The 19,585-nt window shown below is 45.4% G+C and overlaps 2 protein-coding genes across 2 annotated transcripts in view; both read right to left on the bottom strand.

The window, feature by feature from the left end:
* CACNB4 (calcium voltage-gated channel auxiliary subunit beta 4) overlaps nucleotides 1-19,585 on the bottom strand; it is a 103,501-nt gene that overhangs the window by 4,847 nt on the left and 79,069 nt on the right. The window lies entirely within an intron of this gene.
* ARL5A (ADP ribosylation factor like GTPase 5A) lies at nucleotides 1,662-18,311 on the bottom strand. The gene is made up of 6 exons (XM_052675239.1): nucleotides 18,175-18,311; nucleotides 16,800-16,860; nucleotides 13,917-14,064; nucleotides 12,768-12,851; nucleotides 9,285-9,436; nucleotides 1,662-8,782 (listed from the first exon to the last, which is right to left on the bottom strand). The coding sequence occupies exons 1-6, from the start codon at nucleotides 18,218-18,220 to the stop codon at nucleotides 8,734-8,736; spliced, it is 540 nt and encodes a 179-aa protein (XP_052531199.1). The 5' UTR covers nucleotides 18,221-18,311; the 3' UTR covers nucleotides 1,662-8,733.

Here is a 19,585-nt window from a genome sequence, read left to right as displayed (position 1 = left end):
AAAGGATTTACAATAAAAAGGAGGATTCTGCCCCCATCTGGCCTTGCAGGAAAGAAACAGCCCAGGAGCAGCCAGACAAGCAGTGGCTGCAGAGACGATTCACAGGGCTTTGGGACTGGAGCACAGAGCAGCATGCAAACACTGGTGCATGGAAATGCCTCATAATCCTGGGCTTGATCCAGATGTGACTGGCAGAAAACCTGAAGCAGCTGTAAACTGGAGCAGCTCCAGCCATGCTCCTGTGTCAGTGGATCCATCCATGCTACAGAGTGGGCTTGGCAACTGGTGACAGTGTGGGAAGGACAGCCTGCACCTGAAACCTTCCCATCACCAAGCAGAAAAACAACAGCAGTAGTTGTATCTCCATAAACCAGCCCATATTTCTTTCATTACTCTCACTTTGCACTGACAATGATTCTGTTTCACAGCAGATTAGAAGCTTTACACCTGCTGCCCAAAGCAATCCGCATAAAACCAGCCGGCTTTAAGTCAGCACTTTGCCTCCTGCAGGAGCAATGGCACAGGTTCATTTCTGCGCTGAGGTGCGGAGGCGATGAGCAGCTCATAGGGGTCTGGGCAGAGGCTGGAGGATGGTAAGTGGGTTTCTGAGGCCTTGTAGGAAAGCTACAGTAACAATTCTACCTCGAGCATGCTGTTAGGTGTCAGCAGGCACAGGCAGCACACAAGTGGCGATTCTTGTTCTCCCAGCAGTATTCTCCCTCACACAGGTGGCAGACATGCAAAAGAAGTTCTGTGGGGAGACAAAATCAAATAAACCAACGTGCTTTGCAAAGTAGCTTTCTCCTTGTTTGTAAATTTGCTCTTAACAAAATTCATCTTTCTTTTTAAAGTCTAGATGAAAAATAAGATCCCAAGGTTCTTATGAAGATCCACGCATCAAATCCAAGGCTTCATTTATCATCTTCTCTACTTAATGGCAGTTGAAATATTACAGCAGCTGTAGCGCCTTGGAGGAAGTGAGATTTGGGTTTGTCCACTGCCTACTGACATGTCCACACTGCTTACCACAGTCTGCAACCAACAAGGGCACCTGGCGATCCAATACATTGGAAAAACATTGTTTAAAGCCTTTCAAAAATAGACACTTCCCAATCTAACAAAGCAATTGGATTTACAACCAAGTACTTTCTAAAGACACAAGAAAATCCCGTGCTGTGCAACAATAAGGGCACACTTACTGACATGCACAGGCTCACATGAAGGATGTTCAGCCAACGTACCAGGCCAGCCAGCACTCACCTCTGTCCCTCAGGACAGCCCACAGCACCTCCTTCCCCTCACTGCAGGGCACACTGCAGCAGGGTTTGCTGTTGGGAGGTTATGGTGTATCTGAAAAGGAGCTTGTGCAAGCTCTGAGCTCCTGGCCAGCAACACGGAGCTGAGCAGGCAGCACCACAGCAGGTGGGATCAGACTTGCCCAAATTGCTAGCCATAGAGTTAAAGTAGTGCTCACCTACTGCTGCCAACAGCAGCAGCTGCACTGGCATACGGTGCTACATCCTGCACTGCACCTACATCATTCCTGTATGTATACACACATACATGAACATTTACATACACACACAGAGAGAAAAAAAGACTGACAAACCTGCTCTGAAAATGGCATGGGTAATCTAAAATGAAGAGGTGAGGTATCCATCTTAATACAAACAATAATGTTTATTAGTTGTTTAGACAGCTCTAATATGCATCCAACAAGTCATGTTTTAAAGCTATACATACAGGTTACAATGGTTGCCTCTTGGAATTCAGCAGTACAAGGACCTCAAAAGCAAGTCTTCAACAGTACCTGTATTCATACTAAGACTTTATGTACAAAGAAATTAGACAAAATATTGTTATTCCAAGGTCTGCATCACTTTGCATGACCCCAATAGTTTGCCTACACACATATATATACACACACACACACACACCTGGAAAAAAATGCCTTCCAGTTCTGAAAAATGAGGCAAAAAGCAAGACAGAACAAGGCTGATAACAAGTATTGGCTCCCAAGATGTTAACAATTCTGTACTTTTGCATCTCATTCAATATCACGTTGAAAAAATGCATTAAATACTTGGAATAAATCAAAGTCCACTGTGCAACAGCAGTAATGGCGTGACTTGGACTTTTAGAAGTGGTAACAGGATCCAACAGTTAGGTTGTTGTAACTCAAATACAATTAAAGAGAACACAGCAGTCTTCAACATTCACACAGACAAGAAAAATAAAGGCAAAAAGCAACGCAGTATTTTTCTTTTTAAAAGCCCAATTCCACATCCATAAGGTAGATGTTAATGACTAAGGCAAGGCTCACTGCAGCAGCTCTGCTCTATGCAGGATGCTCAGCTGTTGGCTGCAGAGGGGAAGTGACTGGAGATCAGCAGTAGCAAACCATCTTTATGTGCAGGAGTGAAGTTACTGTTCACTAACAACACAACACGCAGGAGTAAAACCCTCCCAGAATACTTCTGTGTATATTTTTCTGGACTAACGTAGCAATCTGTAGACTGGCATCAGACAGCAGGCAGAAGAACAGCACAGGAGAGCACTTTGCTGTCCATCAGGCCGCTGTAACAGAGGCAGCATGCAGTTACTGTACGTATCTGTGCTGGTGAACACCTGTCTGTGTGTTACTTTTATCTCAGAGATTATCACACGGCTACAAGCACTGTGCAGACAGAAATAGAGCAACAAGTCCAAAATTAACACCCACGGAACAAGATTGAATTCCAGCTCCAGTGCTGACCACCAGCATACCTTTGAGGCAGCCACATGCCTTTTTTTTTCTTAAAGCAGCTTCAATTTCATCCCGTTTGCTTTCTAAGCAGTTACCTGTAACCCCAACAGCCCAGGGCTGCACTACCAGCGTGCGACACGTGAACACACCACTACAACTCAGTATTTTCTGAAGGAAAAGAACATTCCACCATTAAATCCATTCTCTTTTCTATTTAAAACCAGCAGACACATTTCTTACCAAGCGACCTCCCAGCATAAAGCCCAGCAGCACAGCTTTGCCAAACAGTTCTCCACACCACATGATGCCTGGACAAACCCTTATAACCACGTGGGAAAAGATGTTTCCTTTCCACACAAGCAAGAGCTGTAACGCAAACAGCAAAATTCTGACCAGTGTTTTCATCTAGAGCAGTAAGGACTGGTAATTTTCCCAAGGATAGCAGTTGTGAGGTTATAAATAAATGTGACTGCACACAGCCTCTTACCTGCGTGTGCCTCTCCAGCAGTTAAGGGCAAATCTGTGCATGTTTCACCCCTTCAAACAAGAGCTACAAGAACAAGATGAGCTCCTTCCAGCTCCACTCACACTGGGTTTCACAAACCAGAACGACAGAAAGAGGTAAAGGGGGAAACAATTTGAGGAATATTCTGATAAAATTTCATTAGAAGTTATGCAAGAGAATCGCAACCGAACTTGGCTGTGCTAAATAGCTTCATAAAGTTGTAGATAGATCACTGTAATTGATTTGCTTATATTTAAAACACAGAAGTGCTCAAGCCAAGACAAACCAGCCCATAACTCCTCATATTAACTTGAAGCAATGATTTCACATGTTCTGGAATGAAGTTTTATTGCAGTAGAGCTAGCCATGGATTTTATGAATTTCTTTCAAGACAAAATTTTAAGGAAGAGAAGTACAAAATGCAAGCAATTAAAGTAAATATGACCCTAGAAACATCATTAATACATAGCCACATGGATGTAACTTCACATACAAACTACAATTAAAAAACCCAGTGAGAATATAATAAACCACATCATTCACAGCCTGCACGGTGGGTCCACGCTGCAGGACAAAAGGTTTTGGCAAAGCACACAGTAACAACAGGGGGGGCATGCTGAAAACACCCTGATCGAGCTCTGCATGGACACAGTTTGACCTGGCTCACCTAGCCCTCCTCTATCACACAGTTCTTGCATTTTTCAGCCTCCCCAATCCGAGTCTGTGTCTCTTAGCAGAAAAGCACATCTTCTCTTTGTAGCAGGAGACTGCTCTGCCCTCCATGGTGCTTGACACAGGAAACGTTTAGACAAGATAACACTGAGCTGATGGTGATTTGCAAAGAATGAATTACAGGTTTAAGGGAAAGCAGCATTTTCTGTATTAATTCAGTAGCAGACAAGCCTTCCAATGTCACTAATAAGAAAAGCTTAAAAAAAACCCAACCCAAACAGGATAGAGGTCAATATATGGGGACGACCTTCTTATAAATAACGACCGCTATCCGATGTGAATTTCAAAACCACTTTCTGTACAATAGAAAAGTTAACCAGTAAAACCCCCGTAAGGCAAGGATACCATCTCTGCTTATGAGTCTAAGCACAATGCAAAACAAGTTAGTGGCAACCACTTATTCCTCCTTTTCTGCATTTCACATGCTCACTGCACTGACTTACAAAACACCAGGACTACGTGCACAGACACTGGCCTTTCTCAGTCCGTTCTTCACAGCATCATGTCATTCTTAGCCCATAATGCTCCATGATGCACTGTTTAAAAGCTCAATACCACATTCATTTGAATTAGCTGAGAAACTACTTGTCAGATATAATTAGTCTGACGGTAGCAAAGTTAATGTTTTTATTAGCCAATTAAAAAGAACTACTTAAATAAGGAGGTTTACAACACCTAGTATTCTTGGATTAATTTATTTTAACTCAGTTCTTTGAAGAAAAATCTGATAGACAAATGGATCCCTTCCTTTCACAAAGAAAGCTAGCTGTGTGATAAATGGAGAGTGCTTGGAATGTAGAGGATAGAAAGCTTCAAGAACTAAAATGCTACACCAGTCATGACAAAACTGGGGCATAGGAAGGGAAAGAACACTCAGTTTACAAACTGTCATAGATATGTGTCTATTTTAAGGTGAACGGAAAATTCAGCACACACAGAAAAAACTGATCAGTTCATTAGTTGTAGGCACTTGGGCTGCAGACACTGTAGTAGGTGCCTATCAGCTATCAGCACTCACACATGAACACGCATCTGGGAACACACTGCTTAGTGCATAGGAAAACAGTAACCCTCCCTGAAACGAGGAAAAGAATTTGAAAAGGGAGGCCAAACAGATCTATGTAAGAATTTCCCACTTTTCCTCACAATTAAAAACCTGTGTGATCTTCAGCTCACAGGAGAAACACTGAGCACAGCCAACGTGCCTACTCTGCCATGTGCTAAACTGAAAGAAACACCTTGATACTCGAATACTGAAACATGCTGCACTGCTATTTTGTTTGCTGGTAAGGTGTTGTTCTATAGCACAAACCTCAGTGACATGTTTTTAAAAGACACCTGCCTCCTTCTTAAATTATCCTAGGGATGAAGAACAAAGGGAAAGAAATCCAACACAGTGCAGAGGAGGGGAAACAGATGCAACACAAATCAAGATCACAACTCGCATTAGGACAATTGCTTCCAAATTATAACTGTGAGAAACTCTGTGCAGCACAGATAACTCGCTTTTCTATGAGCAGAGCTGTGCAAAAAGCCATGAATCGCCCCCCAGGGAAAAGAAAACAACTGTAAACAAGAAGTGCATGAATGAAAAGGGCTTCAGGAGTTTGGCCTCTTTTCTCCTCCATGACCAAATGTAAGGATTCCTTCTATTTCTAACTTGGAAAATGTTTTTAACGTGACTGGAAAGGCAGCATGCTTAGGAAAAGACCCAATGACAGCGTTGTGGCTGTGAAGGAACATACATGCACAGCCACCTCACGTTCTCCTCACAGTGTCAGTAAATACACTTGTTCTCACGAGGAGCCTTCTGGCAGACACTTCCACAGAGGCTTTCACCGTAACAGTGGGATGCAGCCCTTTGCTTTCACAACTTTTGCTGTGCTTTCAGTGAGATCACAACCACTGCTGGATGTGTTGGAACCCTGAAGAGTTCCCTCTGCTCACAAAGAGGTGATAACGGCTGCCCAGCTACTACACAAACCTGTACAGACTGCACACCTAGCAGGTACAAGGAAGGCACATCTGCTTTTGCTTCCCAAGCACTGCTGAAGAATGCTAGACATGTGTTGTTTCAGTAAGCACTGTCACCACACAAGATTTTAGTAAATCTTCCCCCTAAATGCAGTGGCATGAGAAAGAGACAGAAAAGAAGCCTCGTGATTCTGTGTAATTATTAGATGCTATCATAGCTGGGTTAAGGCTGTACTGTTTGCAATCCAACTACTTACTTTTCAGATTACAAGCTCATAAGGACACCAGACACTGTTTTAACAGGCAGATCTCATGTGTGCAGTTACTCTCAGCTCCCTGCTGGGGTCGGCTGCCACTTGCGAGACAGAGGCGAAGCAAACCATGCAGTACCTTTGAAGGCACACAAAGTGGCAGTGGCCAGGATACTGAGGGGGAGAAGGAGAGTCAATGTAAATATAAGGTGTCTGGTTGCAATATATGCTAAACCTGGAAAAAAAGACCACGCTTTCATTATCTGGACACTGTCCTACTAATTTAAGTGAAGGAGTCAGCAGCAAATTCCATCAAGAAGTAGCCAGATAGAAACTGCTCCATGATATTTCCTCCGTGAACAGGAAGAACTTCCTGTCTTAGAAAACCACCAAAAAACCCAACAAACAACCTTCACAGATTCAGGCAACAGTGTGCAGTACTGAAAAACGCTAAAGCAAAATATTTTGAAGGCATGGAAGAGAAGACAGAAGACTCAAAAACCAGACACGTAGCTTTATAAGCATGTCTGTTTTTTCTTTAGGACTAGAAGATGCACACCTCCATTTTATATGCAAGAGTGCACAGAGCTTGGCTCCCAGAGATACCATCAGATAAACTGAGTAATTCATCTTTGCACTAAGTTGTTATTTCTTCAAACATCTGTACATTTTGCAACACACCAGTATCTATGCGCATGTACCAGACAGATATGCATGTACACGTTAAAATGCTTAACGAAGACAGCAGGATCCCTGGCCAGTGAGCATCATAGATACCAGAAACACATTAAGAAGTTAAATTCTTTACCTGCCTTTGTTAAATACAGACCTTTGAAATTGCCTCCTTTTGTTTCCCACACATTCACAACACAATCCCCAGTGAGGCAGGCAAATGCAGAGCAGGTGCACTGACTACATTACCCCACAGCCAAAGATGAGCACATTAGAAAGTTCAATTCAAGCTTGTTCTTTAAAATGTCTTTTCCATCCTTATCAGTTGTATGAGCTAAAAAGGGAAGGGCATTTTAAACAAAGCTTTATTTCATTTTACTGTACTCTTCCGACACACAACCCCAACATAAAAGCCTGCAATTAAGGCTCCACATCCTTTTTACAACGCTGGTAATATTTCAAATCATCCAACTGCAGTCCCACTGAAGAGCCCGTGTCCTTTAACATGGCAATTCTGAGCCTCCGTACAGAACAACCAACCCATGAAATACTGCAGGGAGAAAAGACAACCACAGTGTTTGACACTTTCTTGTAACTCACCTGGGGACCATGCAAGGGAGTTATATCCACAGCAAGTGCTGCCCTGGAACTTCTGTGGGAACATGATCAAGGGGTCACTCACAGCTTTTCAAGTAGTGTCTTCTACTTCACTCCCCTTCCCCATCCCAATTCCAACCACTGCATATGGATATACACATACATTTGATGCTATCAAAGAAGTGCACCTCTTCCTCTGAAAAACACTACAGCATATGTCTAGTTTGTAGGATTCCACTGGGACTTTTAAACATACCTCATCTCTTCTCTTTGGTTAAGGAAGGAAAAAAAAAACAAAACACCACAAACTTTTTCCCTTTATGAGAGCTAAAGGTACCTCTACAAGTCTTGAATCACAAATGAACACGTGCTGCCAAAGAAGTAAAGCAGTAGCATAGAACATCGTGACATGCATTTTTTTGGAGTCATCTAATCCAAGGATGATTAGGAGAAAATTTGTTTCAAAACTCTTTGGCAAATTTTTACTGTTTGCTGATGCTGTAATTTGAAGGTGAATCCGTATGCCCCAACCCACTATGAAAAATCAAACTGAAAAATCATGTGAGAAACAAGCAGTTTTCTTAAGAGAGAACTTGCTTTATAAAGTTGTGGTGAGCCAACTGTCTGATGGACATTACAGCCACACAGGTCATGAAGGAAAAGAAGTTGTGACACGTTGGCAATGTGAAATATTAGTACTGCTGTCAACATACTGATTTAGCTTTACACACTGGTCTGAAGAGATTGCAATTAACCTAAAATCGAGGTATAAATATACACAAATATGTACAGTACACATACAGGAAAATAGTTTTGCATTTGTAACATCAGTAACTTTAAAAATACTGGAAAGTTGATATCTATGCCATTGATTTGTTTGCTAATTTACTGAAATAATGAAGCCACATCTTTGACTAGGGAGGACTACAATGTAATAACAAAACCCCAAAGCATAAGTTCTTTCTCTTGCTTCATCTTCACCACACTCGGCATCAGACTGTTGTCAGTGGCTGCATCTTGGAAGGGAGGTGGATCACCACGAGGAAAACAACCTCAAGCCATCACCTGCATCTTTCTTTCTGCTGAACGGTCTGGATTTATATACATGTGTGTGTGCATCTACGTAGAAAATAAAGTTGAAATCAGTTCATTATAAATACACCTAACCCAGCAATTCTGCCACTGTGAAGGTAACCACAGGTACAGCTTTTTTTTTTTTTTTTTAAGCAGTCTCTGTGCAAAGGGGTCATTAAAAATCATCTGATCTTTAGTCTTGACATCATCCATTCGAGTCCTTGGCAGAGTCTGTAAACAAGAGAGAGAATGTGTAAGGAATGGGTGCCCTCCTCAGGGTAACTTCAAAGATGATTACTTCCACAGCACCAATTTGCATGAACAATCAAATTCTTCTTGAGAACTCTAACTCGGACTGAAGGCAGCATTTCCAGAAACAATTCACTCTTTTCAGGTCTTACTATGCCATCTATGTGTAGAAGACTTCAGCTCTTACAGATGTACACTGAAGTTACCTCTAATTATGATTAGTCTTAATAGACCAATGAAAAACGTGAGGTTGTTCCTACATCCATCTTCATTAGGTCTCAGTCACTCAAAACTACACTTCGAGACTGCAAGTTTCCTGTAAATGTTGGTTATCAGATCTTTCTGTTCCAATGTCAGATTTTTGCATTCAGAACACAGTAAGTACAGCATTATCACTGAAAGGGGAGCAGTGTGTTAGAACTGACCACCACAGTAAAAATACCAAAATCATTCAAGACTGTCCTCTGCAGAGAATAACCCTTACCCCTCTCCAGTTAGAGCACAGCACGCCTGAATGTGCCACTGGTGATCCTTAATTGAAGTCAGCTTCAGAAACTGAGAGATTTCAGCCACAGTCATACATTCTTTAACATCTTGCTTGTTAGCAAAGATCAGCAACCCTGCTTTCTTCAAGTCCTTGGGGGGAAAGAAGAAAAAAAGACTATTACAAACCTGCCTTCAAAGACAAAAGATGTGACAGCAAACCTGTGAGTTGTAAGCCCAAGCATACTACCTTATAAATGCTGCAGCCTCGTCAGCGTTTAACTTCTGAAAGGAAAATATTTTGATCTTGTTGATCAGATGTCCAACTTTTGCCTAAAACTACCAACGCCATTCTGTTGTCCTGTGAGGATCAGGGCACCCTGCATCTCTGTCCTGAGCACAGCACGTGCAGTTACATCACCCGTCTGTTTCAGAGTCAAGGTCTTCTGCTTTAGCCTTTCCTTACAGGGTGCTCCTGCCTGTATATCTGAAGCAGCTGCTCTCCCTCCCTGTGCCTGGCTTTTATACACACCATGCTTTGACACATACCAACTTTCACATACATGCACACCGTGAGATTGGTGTTAGTGCCAAACCAGCAGTCTGTGCCAGTTCTTACACAGAACCAATGCCCCAGTAGTTCTCCAGCACTGGGAAAGCCTCACCCAGCCATCCTCTGCCATGGAAATCCCACCTCTGAAGCAGCACTGAGACTGCCCCTGACAGTGTAAAGCAAGCTGCAGTAACGTTGCATTTATGAGATGTTCATCGTTTGTGGAACATCATCATTCACACTACTTCAGAATCAAAGCACAGGCATCTAAATGAACAAGCACATTGCAATAATTGTCTTGATGGGGCTCTAAAATATTCAAAACATTGGTTCTAACCATTTAGAGAAGGACAACTCTAGGACCAAGCTCGTTCTATCTCAAGCTGCTTTGAATTACATTAGTACAGACACATAGTGCCCCTCTGAAAGTAACGAGGTCTTCCCAGAAAGCCATTCACTTAAATGCCTATTAGGCACACTAACTTTTACAAGCAGTAACATTAATTCCCATGGGATGCTCTGGTCCAGAAAATAGCTGGAACTGACTTGGGCAAGTCAATTTTACCTTAGCAAACAAATCCAACTGAACTAGTTAGCAAAAATGAGAACTTTTCAAAGACTGCAAAGAACAGCTATTCTGTGTACGTATTTGATCTCCATTCCAGGTTATACGTATCACTGTTCTTTCCAAGTGCCGTAGCACCTGCAGGGTTAGCAGAATATACTGACTACAACCTGCTGCAGGCAACAGGCACACCTCCTGTTGGATGTGTGCTGTCTGGGTGCAGAAGCAGCCTCCCATGGTGAAGCAAGGGCATTCGCACTGCTTAGAGTTCCGAACTTCCTTCGTTTCAAATACAGTTCATTAACAGCTTCCGCACCCTCACTTGCAGATTATGAAACAGAAGATGCAGATTTTGTTTAGCTAGTGCAACAGACTAAATAGTACAGCTGAGAAATTCTAATGCTGACAGCAGACTCGATGGCAATGGTCCCTGTGCTGCATGCAGTGCTCTGCCACAACCAGGCAGAAGGTGCAGCTCTGGGACTGTGCTGCCCTCTGCTTTCACTATGGGTTTCGCCCAGCTGGCTGAACATTCACCACACACCGACCTGAGCTAGCAAAACCAAAACCCCACAGCTAGCCACAGACCTTCATTGCTAGCACAAGGACAGCCTGAAGGAGAGAAATGAAACCTGTAGCAGCAGGACCTTGCAGCAGCCAAGCCTGTATGAGCTCACACAGTGCCACAGATGAGACAGACCGGCCTGCCTCCTTCCCTGCCACCCCAGCCTTCCTGGGAGACTTGCATCTTGAGTCAGGGTTACTTCTGTAGAATTTGCACCTTTTGAGCATCACAAAATGCAAAGTTCCAGACAAAGCATGGTCTCTTTCAAGAAGCTAAACCGAGCTGCTTCTGAGCATGGAGGAAAAAGCAGGTTAGATTAACTAGAACCTGCACATCAGCTGGACACTGGCTGAGGTTTACAGTTCAAAGTTCTGCAAAACAGTTGCCTAAAATCCCAAGGTCATGGAATAAAAACAACAACATTTTGGGAGGACACCTACTTCTCAGAAAAAGCATTACCTGTCCTGTGGCTCACAGCTAATTACACCAACCTTACTAAGAAAGACATTCAGTGACATGTTAAACACTACTCGAATTTAAACATAAAAGGAAAAAAAACCATCAAGACCCTGAAGAAAGGTCTTGGTTGTTTCTTCAATGCTACCATGATCATTCACAGGAAATACATATATTTACATACAGAGATATAGATAGATAGATGCAGCCTTGGGCCTTTCTGGAGTTACCTGCTAAACAGTGGTGATAGTTTAAATATAGATGGAATATTTAAATATAGATGGAATATTTTGGGATATAATGCCATCAATTCTACGCACATCTTTGTATTCTGACACTTTTAGGTTTGGAAGCTCAGTGTCCTCAATGTCAGCTCATACAAACTGATCCCATTTGCATTAAATTTGCTGCTCTTACATATCAACAGCAGAAGTTAAGCTTATAGAAGCACATATTCATTAAAACTCCAGCCTCTGGTCCTGCACCACTTCATGGGCAGATAACTTACATTACACTGCACTGCTCCTTGGCTTACACGGTATGAGAGCACTTACAAATCAGAAACAGACAGTTCCATTTTAGACATAACACAGCACTCTATTTGAAAGTTTTCACAAGCTAGCAAATCACACTCATTCTGTAAGTTCAAGCTGATGTAGAATGATAGCTACTACAGCTTTCTCACACATTTTCATAGAGCCACAGAATGGCCTGGGTTGAAAAGGGCCTCAAAGGTCATCCAGTTTCAACCCTCCTGCCATAGGCAGGGTCGCCAACCACCAGGCCAGGCTGCCCAGAGCCACATCCAGCCTGAACTTTAAGAGTTTACGTCACGCATTTTGCATTACTGCAATTATCCCAATTGCTGTTTGGTTCTTATTGCAGAGGTTTCCTTTGAAGACTTAACAACCTAACAGCCACAATGAACAAGAATAAAGGCACAGCGTAACAGCCTTTCTTCAGCTACTGCAGGTCTTCAAGACTTAGGCTGAAAAAACACGTACATCATTTCTAAGTGCCAACTTCTGTTTTGATGAAGCACTCAGAAGCTGCAAAGTTACTTTTATAAATTAATATGAAATCACTGATCTCCCACAAATGTACTGGGAGTTTCACAACAGACAGAGGCTCTAGCAAAAACCAGACAGTCTGACAGCACTGCCCATAGCCAGGAACATGGCTGTTAACATTAGCCCTGGCTTCCAACTGAGCCATGTGCCCTCTCTGGTCTGTCTCCCACCATCAGACTTAAATGGCATTCTTAAATGAAGCTCTCACAGACCAGTTTCCTGATCCACATCTTAGCCACGAATATTGCAACAAAGAAGATTCAGGATCTACTCACCTCATGCGCTAACATCTTATACAGTTCTTCTTTAGTCACCGAAATCCTCTCTCTGTCTGTGCTGTCCACGACAACTATTACAAACTTCAAAAAGCCAAAAGTTAGGAGTCAGCATTTCAAAGAACATACTGCTTCCTTCTGGCCACGTGTGCTTACACAGATCATTGCTCCCATCAGGTTATTCAGACAGCCAGCAGGATTATCAGGAGTCTTGTCCCAGATGCAGAGCCTGGCTGGTTACCCAAAGCACTGCTGTGGTTAGCAGTTTAGCCAGTGCTTTGTATACAAAACAGCTCTGAGGAATCTTTTCTGACCTCCACTTTCAAGTGAAAAATTTATTCTGAGAGCAGGCCCTTGCCAGCACCCCAAATCTGGCTTTACTCTTTGCTTCGCATAACTGAGGTAGCACAGAGATTGCTCAGATGATTTGTTGCTTCCGTAAGAAGGTGAAGTATATCAGCTTCCTCCCTTTGTTTCAAGCTCTAACATGAAAGTAGGAATTTAAGGGATTTAAAAACATTTAAAAAAACCCTTAAATGTCACAGTTCAAAAGTATACGTGCATATTCGTGTCACAGTGCCTTCTAGGGAAGCACAGGAAAACAAAGACTAAAAAGGTTAACCTTTTAAAGAAAACAACATCAATAAAACCACAACTGTTATCACGTAGGAAATCTTGAAGCACGATTTTAATCAACTCCAGCGTATGCACTGCAGCTTTGTCACGGAGGTGCTCTCAAAACTCTCGGGGTGCTTGAGTGAATTGATCATAGGAGCCTGCAAGACAGAGCTCCTGGTATCAGGACTTCAGGCCTTGCTCATTTTGGGGATGCACAGGCTTTGAAGCACTGCTACAGAGAAACAGCTGTTACAGTAGGAACCTGTAAACGGGGATGTGCAACACCTGCCCCAAGGCCACGGATCCCCAGACACGGGGTCCTTGAAGTTACTTTCAAGTGCGTTATGAAAGAACAGAAGGGAGCTGTGATTGTGAAGCAGGCTGCTGTACAACACAAGCACCCTGGAGCTGCTACACAACACTCAACGCGTGCAGTGCAGCTCCCTGGGAGCGTGCCATGGTTCTGTAGGCTCTCTCCTTCTGGGCAGCCATTCGTTCCCACATGCCTCAGGGCAGGGCCTGGGCTCTCACCTCGGTGTTGGTGTAGTAGGTGTTCCACGAGGAGCGCAGCGACTCCTGCCCTCCGATATCCCACATCAGAAAGCGCGTGTTGTTGACCACGATCTCTTCCACGTTGCTGCCTATCGTAGGTGAGGTGTGCACCACTTCGTTCATGGAGCTGCAGGGAGAAGAGGTCGGCTCTGTCACGCACGGCCAGCACTGAACCTGCCTCCGTGACACTAAAGCTGATGGTTTCCCCAAGGTGGAAAGCTTAATGGGGGAACTCTAGCAAAAACCTCTCATGCAAAAATAGGGACAAAGTCGGAGGAGAATAAAAATGACCATAAAGGAGGATTTGGTGACCTATATAACAGTTAAATTATAAAGCTGAGAGAGCAAGAAAACTATTTTATAACTCATTAAATCACATAAAGCTGAGGGAGCATTTGCTTCAGAAAGCGTTTCAAGCAGCCAGCTCTTGTTTTTCCAGGCTGCTTTTGGCACGATGCAGCATGGAAGAGAGCAGTTGCTTTTCTTCAAGACTATGGTTAAGCCACAAGAATTCCAAGGTTGCAGAAAAACAACTGCTCATCCAGCTCCACCAAACACAGGGTTGGACAGCACGCACACTGCTCCTTCACACTGCAGTTACTTTATGTCCAGACTTCCTTCTGTCCAGCAAATGGAATCTCAATTGTGGAGATGAATGCTGATTAATTAAGGTTGAGAAATACATTGGTTTAGAGATACTTAGTGCAACTCTATCATTAAGGCACATAAAGAGTAATAACCAAATGTGTATTCTGGACACTCTTCAAGTTATTTAAGCCCTATTGAAAGGGACATTAAAAAAAAATAAATAAATCACAAAAGCAGCTTTAAAGGAAAAGATCAATCTTTTTCAAGAGTTTAATTATTTTTTCTTCTGATAATCATGATCTTCTTTTTCCACTTTACATATATACATACATATACACACTTTTTAAATACTTCAGCAGAGCTTTCAGTTATAGAGACATCAATTTGAGACTTGTAACAGTACTGGGCTGTTTACTGAGGGATAAAAGGGTAGCCTAACACTGTGAGAAGGAACACCAGCTACTCAACGTCTTAGCAAGGTATTTTCTCATCACACAAGTTTGGGGGAAGCTAAGACTGGGGAAAGAGAAGTATTAGAACAAGAAAGAACAGTAAAATGAAATTAAGGCAAACAATGGTAACAAGATGCCTCTGGCTGATTTAATATTTCACAACCAGGTTTCAGCAGAGTTCTTTTAATGCTTGGGAAAGGCATTTCACAGCTCCCATTTCCCTGGCTGAACCTGCAGCCTTTCACACTCAAGCTGTCAGCAAGTCTCTGTGTGCAACATGATAGGTGGATTTTCTTTCCTCCTCCCCACTGAAACAAGGTTAGCGTGGAGCTTCATGGCATTTCTAGACAACAGAATGCCAAATCCTGCTCAACAACGAGGGAGGGAGAGCCGAGTATGAGAATGGAAAGAAAGAAAGAGTCTGTAGGGCTGCCACGATCTGCTGCAAGAATCACTGCTCCAAAGTGCTGTGACCCTCCACGACATCAAGCACCAGTCAGCACACTGAGACACTGCTGCAGTTATCTCTGCCCGTTTGTTCCAAAAGTCAAACATTCATTCTTGCTCAGAACGCTTATCTGCCACGGAGAAACTGTACAAGGAAAAATACAGCGGGCAAACATTTCTGAAGCAAGAGGCAGGCAGGAGGAGCAGCAGATCAGACCCATCCAGAGCAGCACCCTTCAGCTAGCGAGAAGGGGAAGTCCTGCAATGCCAAAAAGGGTACAGAGGAAAAGGAGGCACACAGCCATCCACTGTACAAAAGGGAAAAAGAAAACACTGAGATGGCAGAAAGAAGAAGATGAAAAGAATCATGAGACACTGGTGGAGGAAGCGAAAAGACACAGGCAGCTTTGTAACACACCAAGGATGGCCCTCAGCAGCAACAGTTACTGCTCTTTAGAAGATTCCACTTCATTCTATTAATTTTTTAATACTGAAAATATTTTCTCACTCTCGGTTTGGTAACAACAGTGATCCTTGTACTTTCACTTTCTCCTGTGCAGCTTGCACAGGGCTGGGAACACAGCATAACTTTCACATTTCAGAAAGGCAAAAGCCAATCAGTTTGTCAAAAGAAATATTCACCCCTGCAACATTTTAATGTAGGGTTGGAGAAGGAGTGCTTCCTAGCACCAGGCTGCCTGCCGTGAGAGAAGGGCCAATCTGCTCCTGCTATGAAGAGGCCTTGAGCTGCCTGTTCCACCTGCAGTTTCTGAGCCCAGGCACAGATCTGCAGCCCTTTATCAAAGCACCGTGGAGGACAAACGATACGGAGCCCATGCAGGTTCCACAGACATCAGCAGCAAGGCTGAGGCACGACAAATACAAGCCAGAAACAGCTCAACAGCAACAAACACTGCAAGGCTTGCTGGTGGCTCAGCCCTCCCTCACCTCCCAAGGTGGGCAGGACACAAGTTGAGGCAGGGAGAGGTCAGGCTTTGGTGCTTTGCAACTCACAAAGAATGGCACAGTTACATGCTGTGGCATGGACCAGCACAGCAGCACTGTGCTGTGGCTAATCCTCAGTGTAACCCTATTTTATGGAGCTGGCAGACAGCCTGAGCTGTGACACCAAAGGTAGCTGTGATCAATTGTAATAGCAAAGTAATTTCGTAAATAGTTCTCAACAAAACCTTATTCACACATCAGGAGGAACACAGACATTTCCAAACTCTGATCTCAGCGCCACCTATCCCATAATTTCCAGCACGGTGATCTCCAAGCAAAAAGAAAGATGGAAAGCAGTGAAAATAAGCCAAAGCAATGCACACAACACACACCTTGAGACACACGAAACACTGCTGCAGTTCGTACTTACAATTGATAAAGAATGGTAGTCTTTCCTGCATTATCCAGACCAACAATGATTACTTTGTGCTCTGAAATAAAAATACAACCAGTAAGTCACATTGTTAGCTCTGCTATCACAACAAGGACTGCGTTACAAGGCAAGGTTCACGCTGCGCTGCAGACGGATCTCCTCAGCCAGCACGTAGCTCTGGTGCTGGATTTCAGACCATACCTAACAGGCTACCTGTGTTTGTTCCCTATCTGCACACCTGAAGGAATAATTTCTAAGATATGAATTGGATTTCTTCCTTCTCTAAGCTGCTGAGCATGCTTTCTGAAGCTTCTATACTCCTGGAGATCATAATAGACTGCATTCTCTACTGCCCCAATTATAGCATCTCTCCAGAATGCTCATACAAACCAAGCGTGCCTTTCCAAGGCCGTGCTACTATCACAGACAGCAACTTCTTCATCTCTTTCTGAGCAGTAGTTAAGAAAGCAGCAGTGCTGCCTGCAGGAATATCCTGCAGCACACAGAGCACTGCTCCTCGAGCTACAGAATCATTAAGGTTGGAAAAGACCCCAAACATCACAGAATCAGAGAATGGCCTGGATTGAAAAAGACCTCACTGCCCATCCAGTTCCAACCCCCTGCTGTGTGCAGGTCACCAACCAGCAGCCCAGGCTGCCCAGAGCCACATCCAGCCTGGCCTTGAATGCCTGCAGGGATGGGGCATCCACAGCCTCCTTGGGCAACCTGTTCCAGTGCCTCACCACTGGATCACCAAGTCCAACCGTACAACCACCACGTGTCCCGTTTCCCTTTTAGCAGCTTTGAAACACAGAAAGGAGATTTGCCTACATCTGGCAGCTCTCCTTCACCCAGTTTGGTTTTAGACAAACGAACCGGTACAACAAAAAGCTACTCCAGCACTTAGCGCTCGTGCCAGAACTGCTGATCGTTTCTGCTTAGCACCTTCTTTCCTACGCATCACAGAAGGAACCTGAACTCTACAGGCGGCGTTGCCCATCACACTCAGATGTGGCCTAGCACACTCAGATGTGTGTTTCCCCCCAGCAGCCCGCCCAGGCTCTGCACCCCAGAGCTCAGCTCCCGGAGCCGGGATCCCTGGGAGGATGCATTCAGGCAAGCGAGGTTCCTCGGTTCCGATTTAACCGACATGTTGCGGTTCCGCAGAGCAGCCTCGTACCATCGTCACACGGACAGCCCGCTCTGCACAACACCGAGCCAACACCGAAACGCGGTCGGGCAGGACGGCTCGCTCCGCAGCGCCGACTTCGCTCACGGCGCCGCAGCCGTAAATGCGCCCCTCGCGGAGCCCCCGGGCCCGGCCCCGCCCCGACCGCCCGCGCCGACGGGCCCGGCTCCGCTCGCCGCTCACCCTGGTGGTTGAACAGCCTCCAGATCCTGGTGAAGAGGATCCCCATCCTCGGCCCGCTCCGGCCGGCGCCGGCTCCTCCGCACCCGCCGCCAGGGGCTGCCCGAGGCCGCGGCCGCCTCAGGGCCCGGCCCGGCTCCCGGCCTGCGGGAGGAGCCCCCCGCGCCGGGCCTGCTCGCGCTGCGCACTGCGGGCCGAGCGCCTCCCGCGCGCGGACATCGCCGCCGCCCGCGCTGCTCCGCCCCGCTCCTCGCGCCGCTCAGCAGCCTTCCCGCAGGCCGCCGGCCGGCACCGCTCCGCTCCACACCGCGCTCCTCACGGCCACCGTAGGGCACGCGGAGGCGGGGAGGACGTGCGGCCGCGCCGGCGAAGGGAGGCCACGCCTCCCGGCGGCCTTGGGAAACCACGCCTACCGCGCGGCCGGCGCGAGGCTGAGGCTCGCTGTCACTCAGCGCCTCTTAATGCCCCTCAGTGGCCCTGAGTGCTCCCTGAGAACCACAGAATCACAGAATGGTTGGGTTGGAAGGGACCTCAAAGATCGTGAAGCTCCAACCCCCCGCCACAGGCAGGGCCACCAACCTCCACATTTCATAGCAGCCCAGGCTGCCCAGGGCCCCATCCAACCTGGCCTTGAACACCTCCAGGGATGGACGGGGCATCACAGCCTCTCTGGGCAGCTGCTACAGCACCTCATTGCTCTCATAGCAAAGAACTTCCCCCTGACATCCAACCTCAATCTCCCCTCCCTCAATTTCAAACCATTTCCCCTTGTCCTGCTTGTCCCTCAGCACCCCTCAGTGCTTCTCAGTGCTCCCTCACCTACCCTCAGTGTCCCATCAGTGCCTCTCATTGCCCCTCAGTGCCCATCATCACCCCTCAGTGCTTCTCACTACCCCTCATCACCTCTCAGTACCCCTCAGCTCTCCTCATCACCCCTCAGCACCCCCCACTGCCCCACTCACTTCAGGTCCCACCCCACGCAGGGCAGCGCTGGTTGCTATGAGCAGAGTTTCAGTGCTGCAGGCTGAAGGGCCTGGAACACACAAGTGTTCCTTCAGCATTGAGATTGCACTGAGCTCTCTGGACACAGATGATGACCCCAAGCAACACGGCAGCCGTGCTGCTGTTTCTCACACAGGCACTTTGAAAGGCTGCTTTCCTTCCATCTGAAGGCTTTCTCTCCACACTGCTTTCTGCTCAGCACCGCCTGCGTTATAGCCTCAAGGCCTATACGAAAGGTTACTTTTACCTCAGCCAGTTATGTTTTGTCTTTCCATAAGACTTGAGGTCAGACACATAAGCAGTGCTTATTTTCAGCATGAGGTTTTGCCACAGCACAGAGCTCCAGACAGGGCCCGCAGCTGGCACAGGTGCCTCTATGTTAAATAACACTGGTGGGTCCAACGAAGAAAAC

Source organism: Tympanuchus pallidicinctus, unplaced genomic scaffold (genome assembly GCF_026119805.1).
Source record: "Tympanuchus pallidicinctus isolate F22 unplaced genomic scaffold, pur_lepc_1.0 scaffold15, whole genome shotgun sequence".
Lineage (NCBI taxonomy): Eukaryota > Metazoa > Chordata > Aves > Galliformes > Phasianidae > Tympanuchus > Tympanuchus pallidicinctus.
Note: the sequence above shows the minus strand (reverse complement) of the source record. Positions and strands in the feature narration are given on the sequence as shown.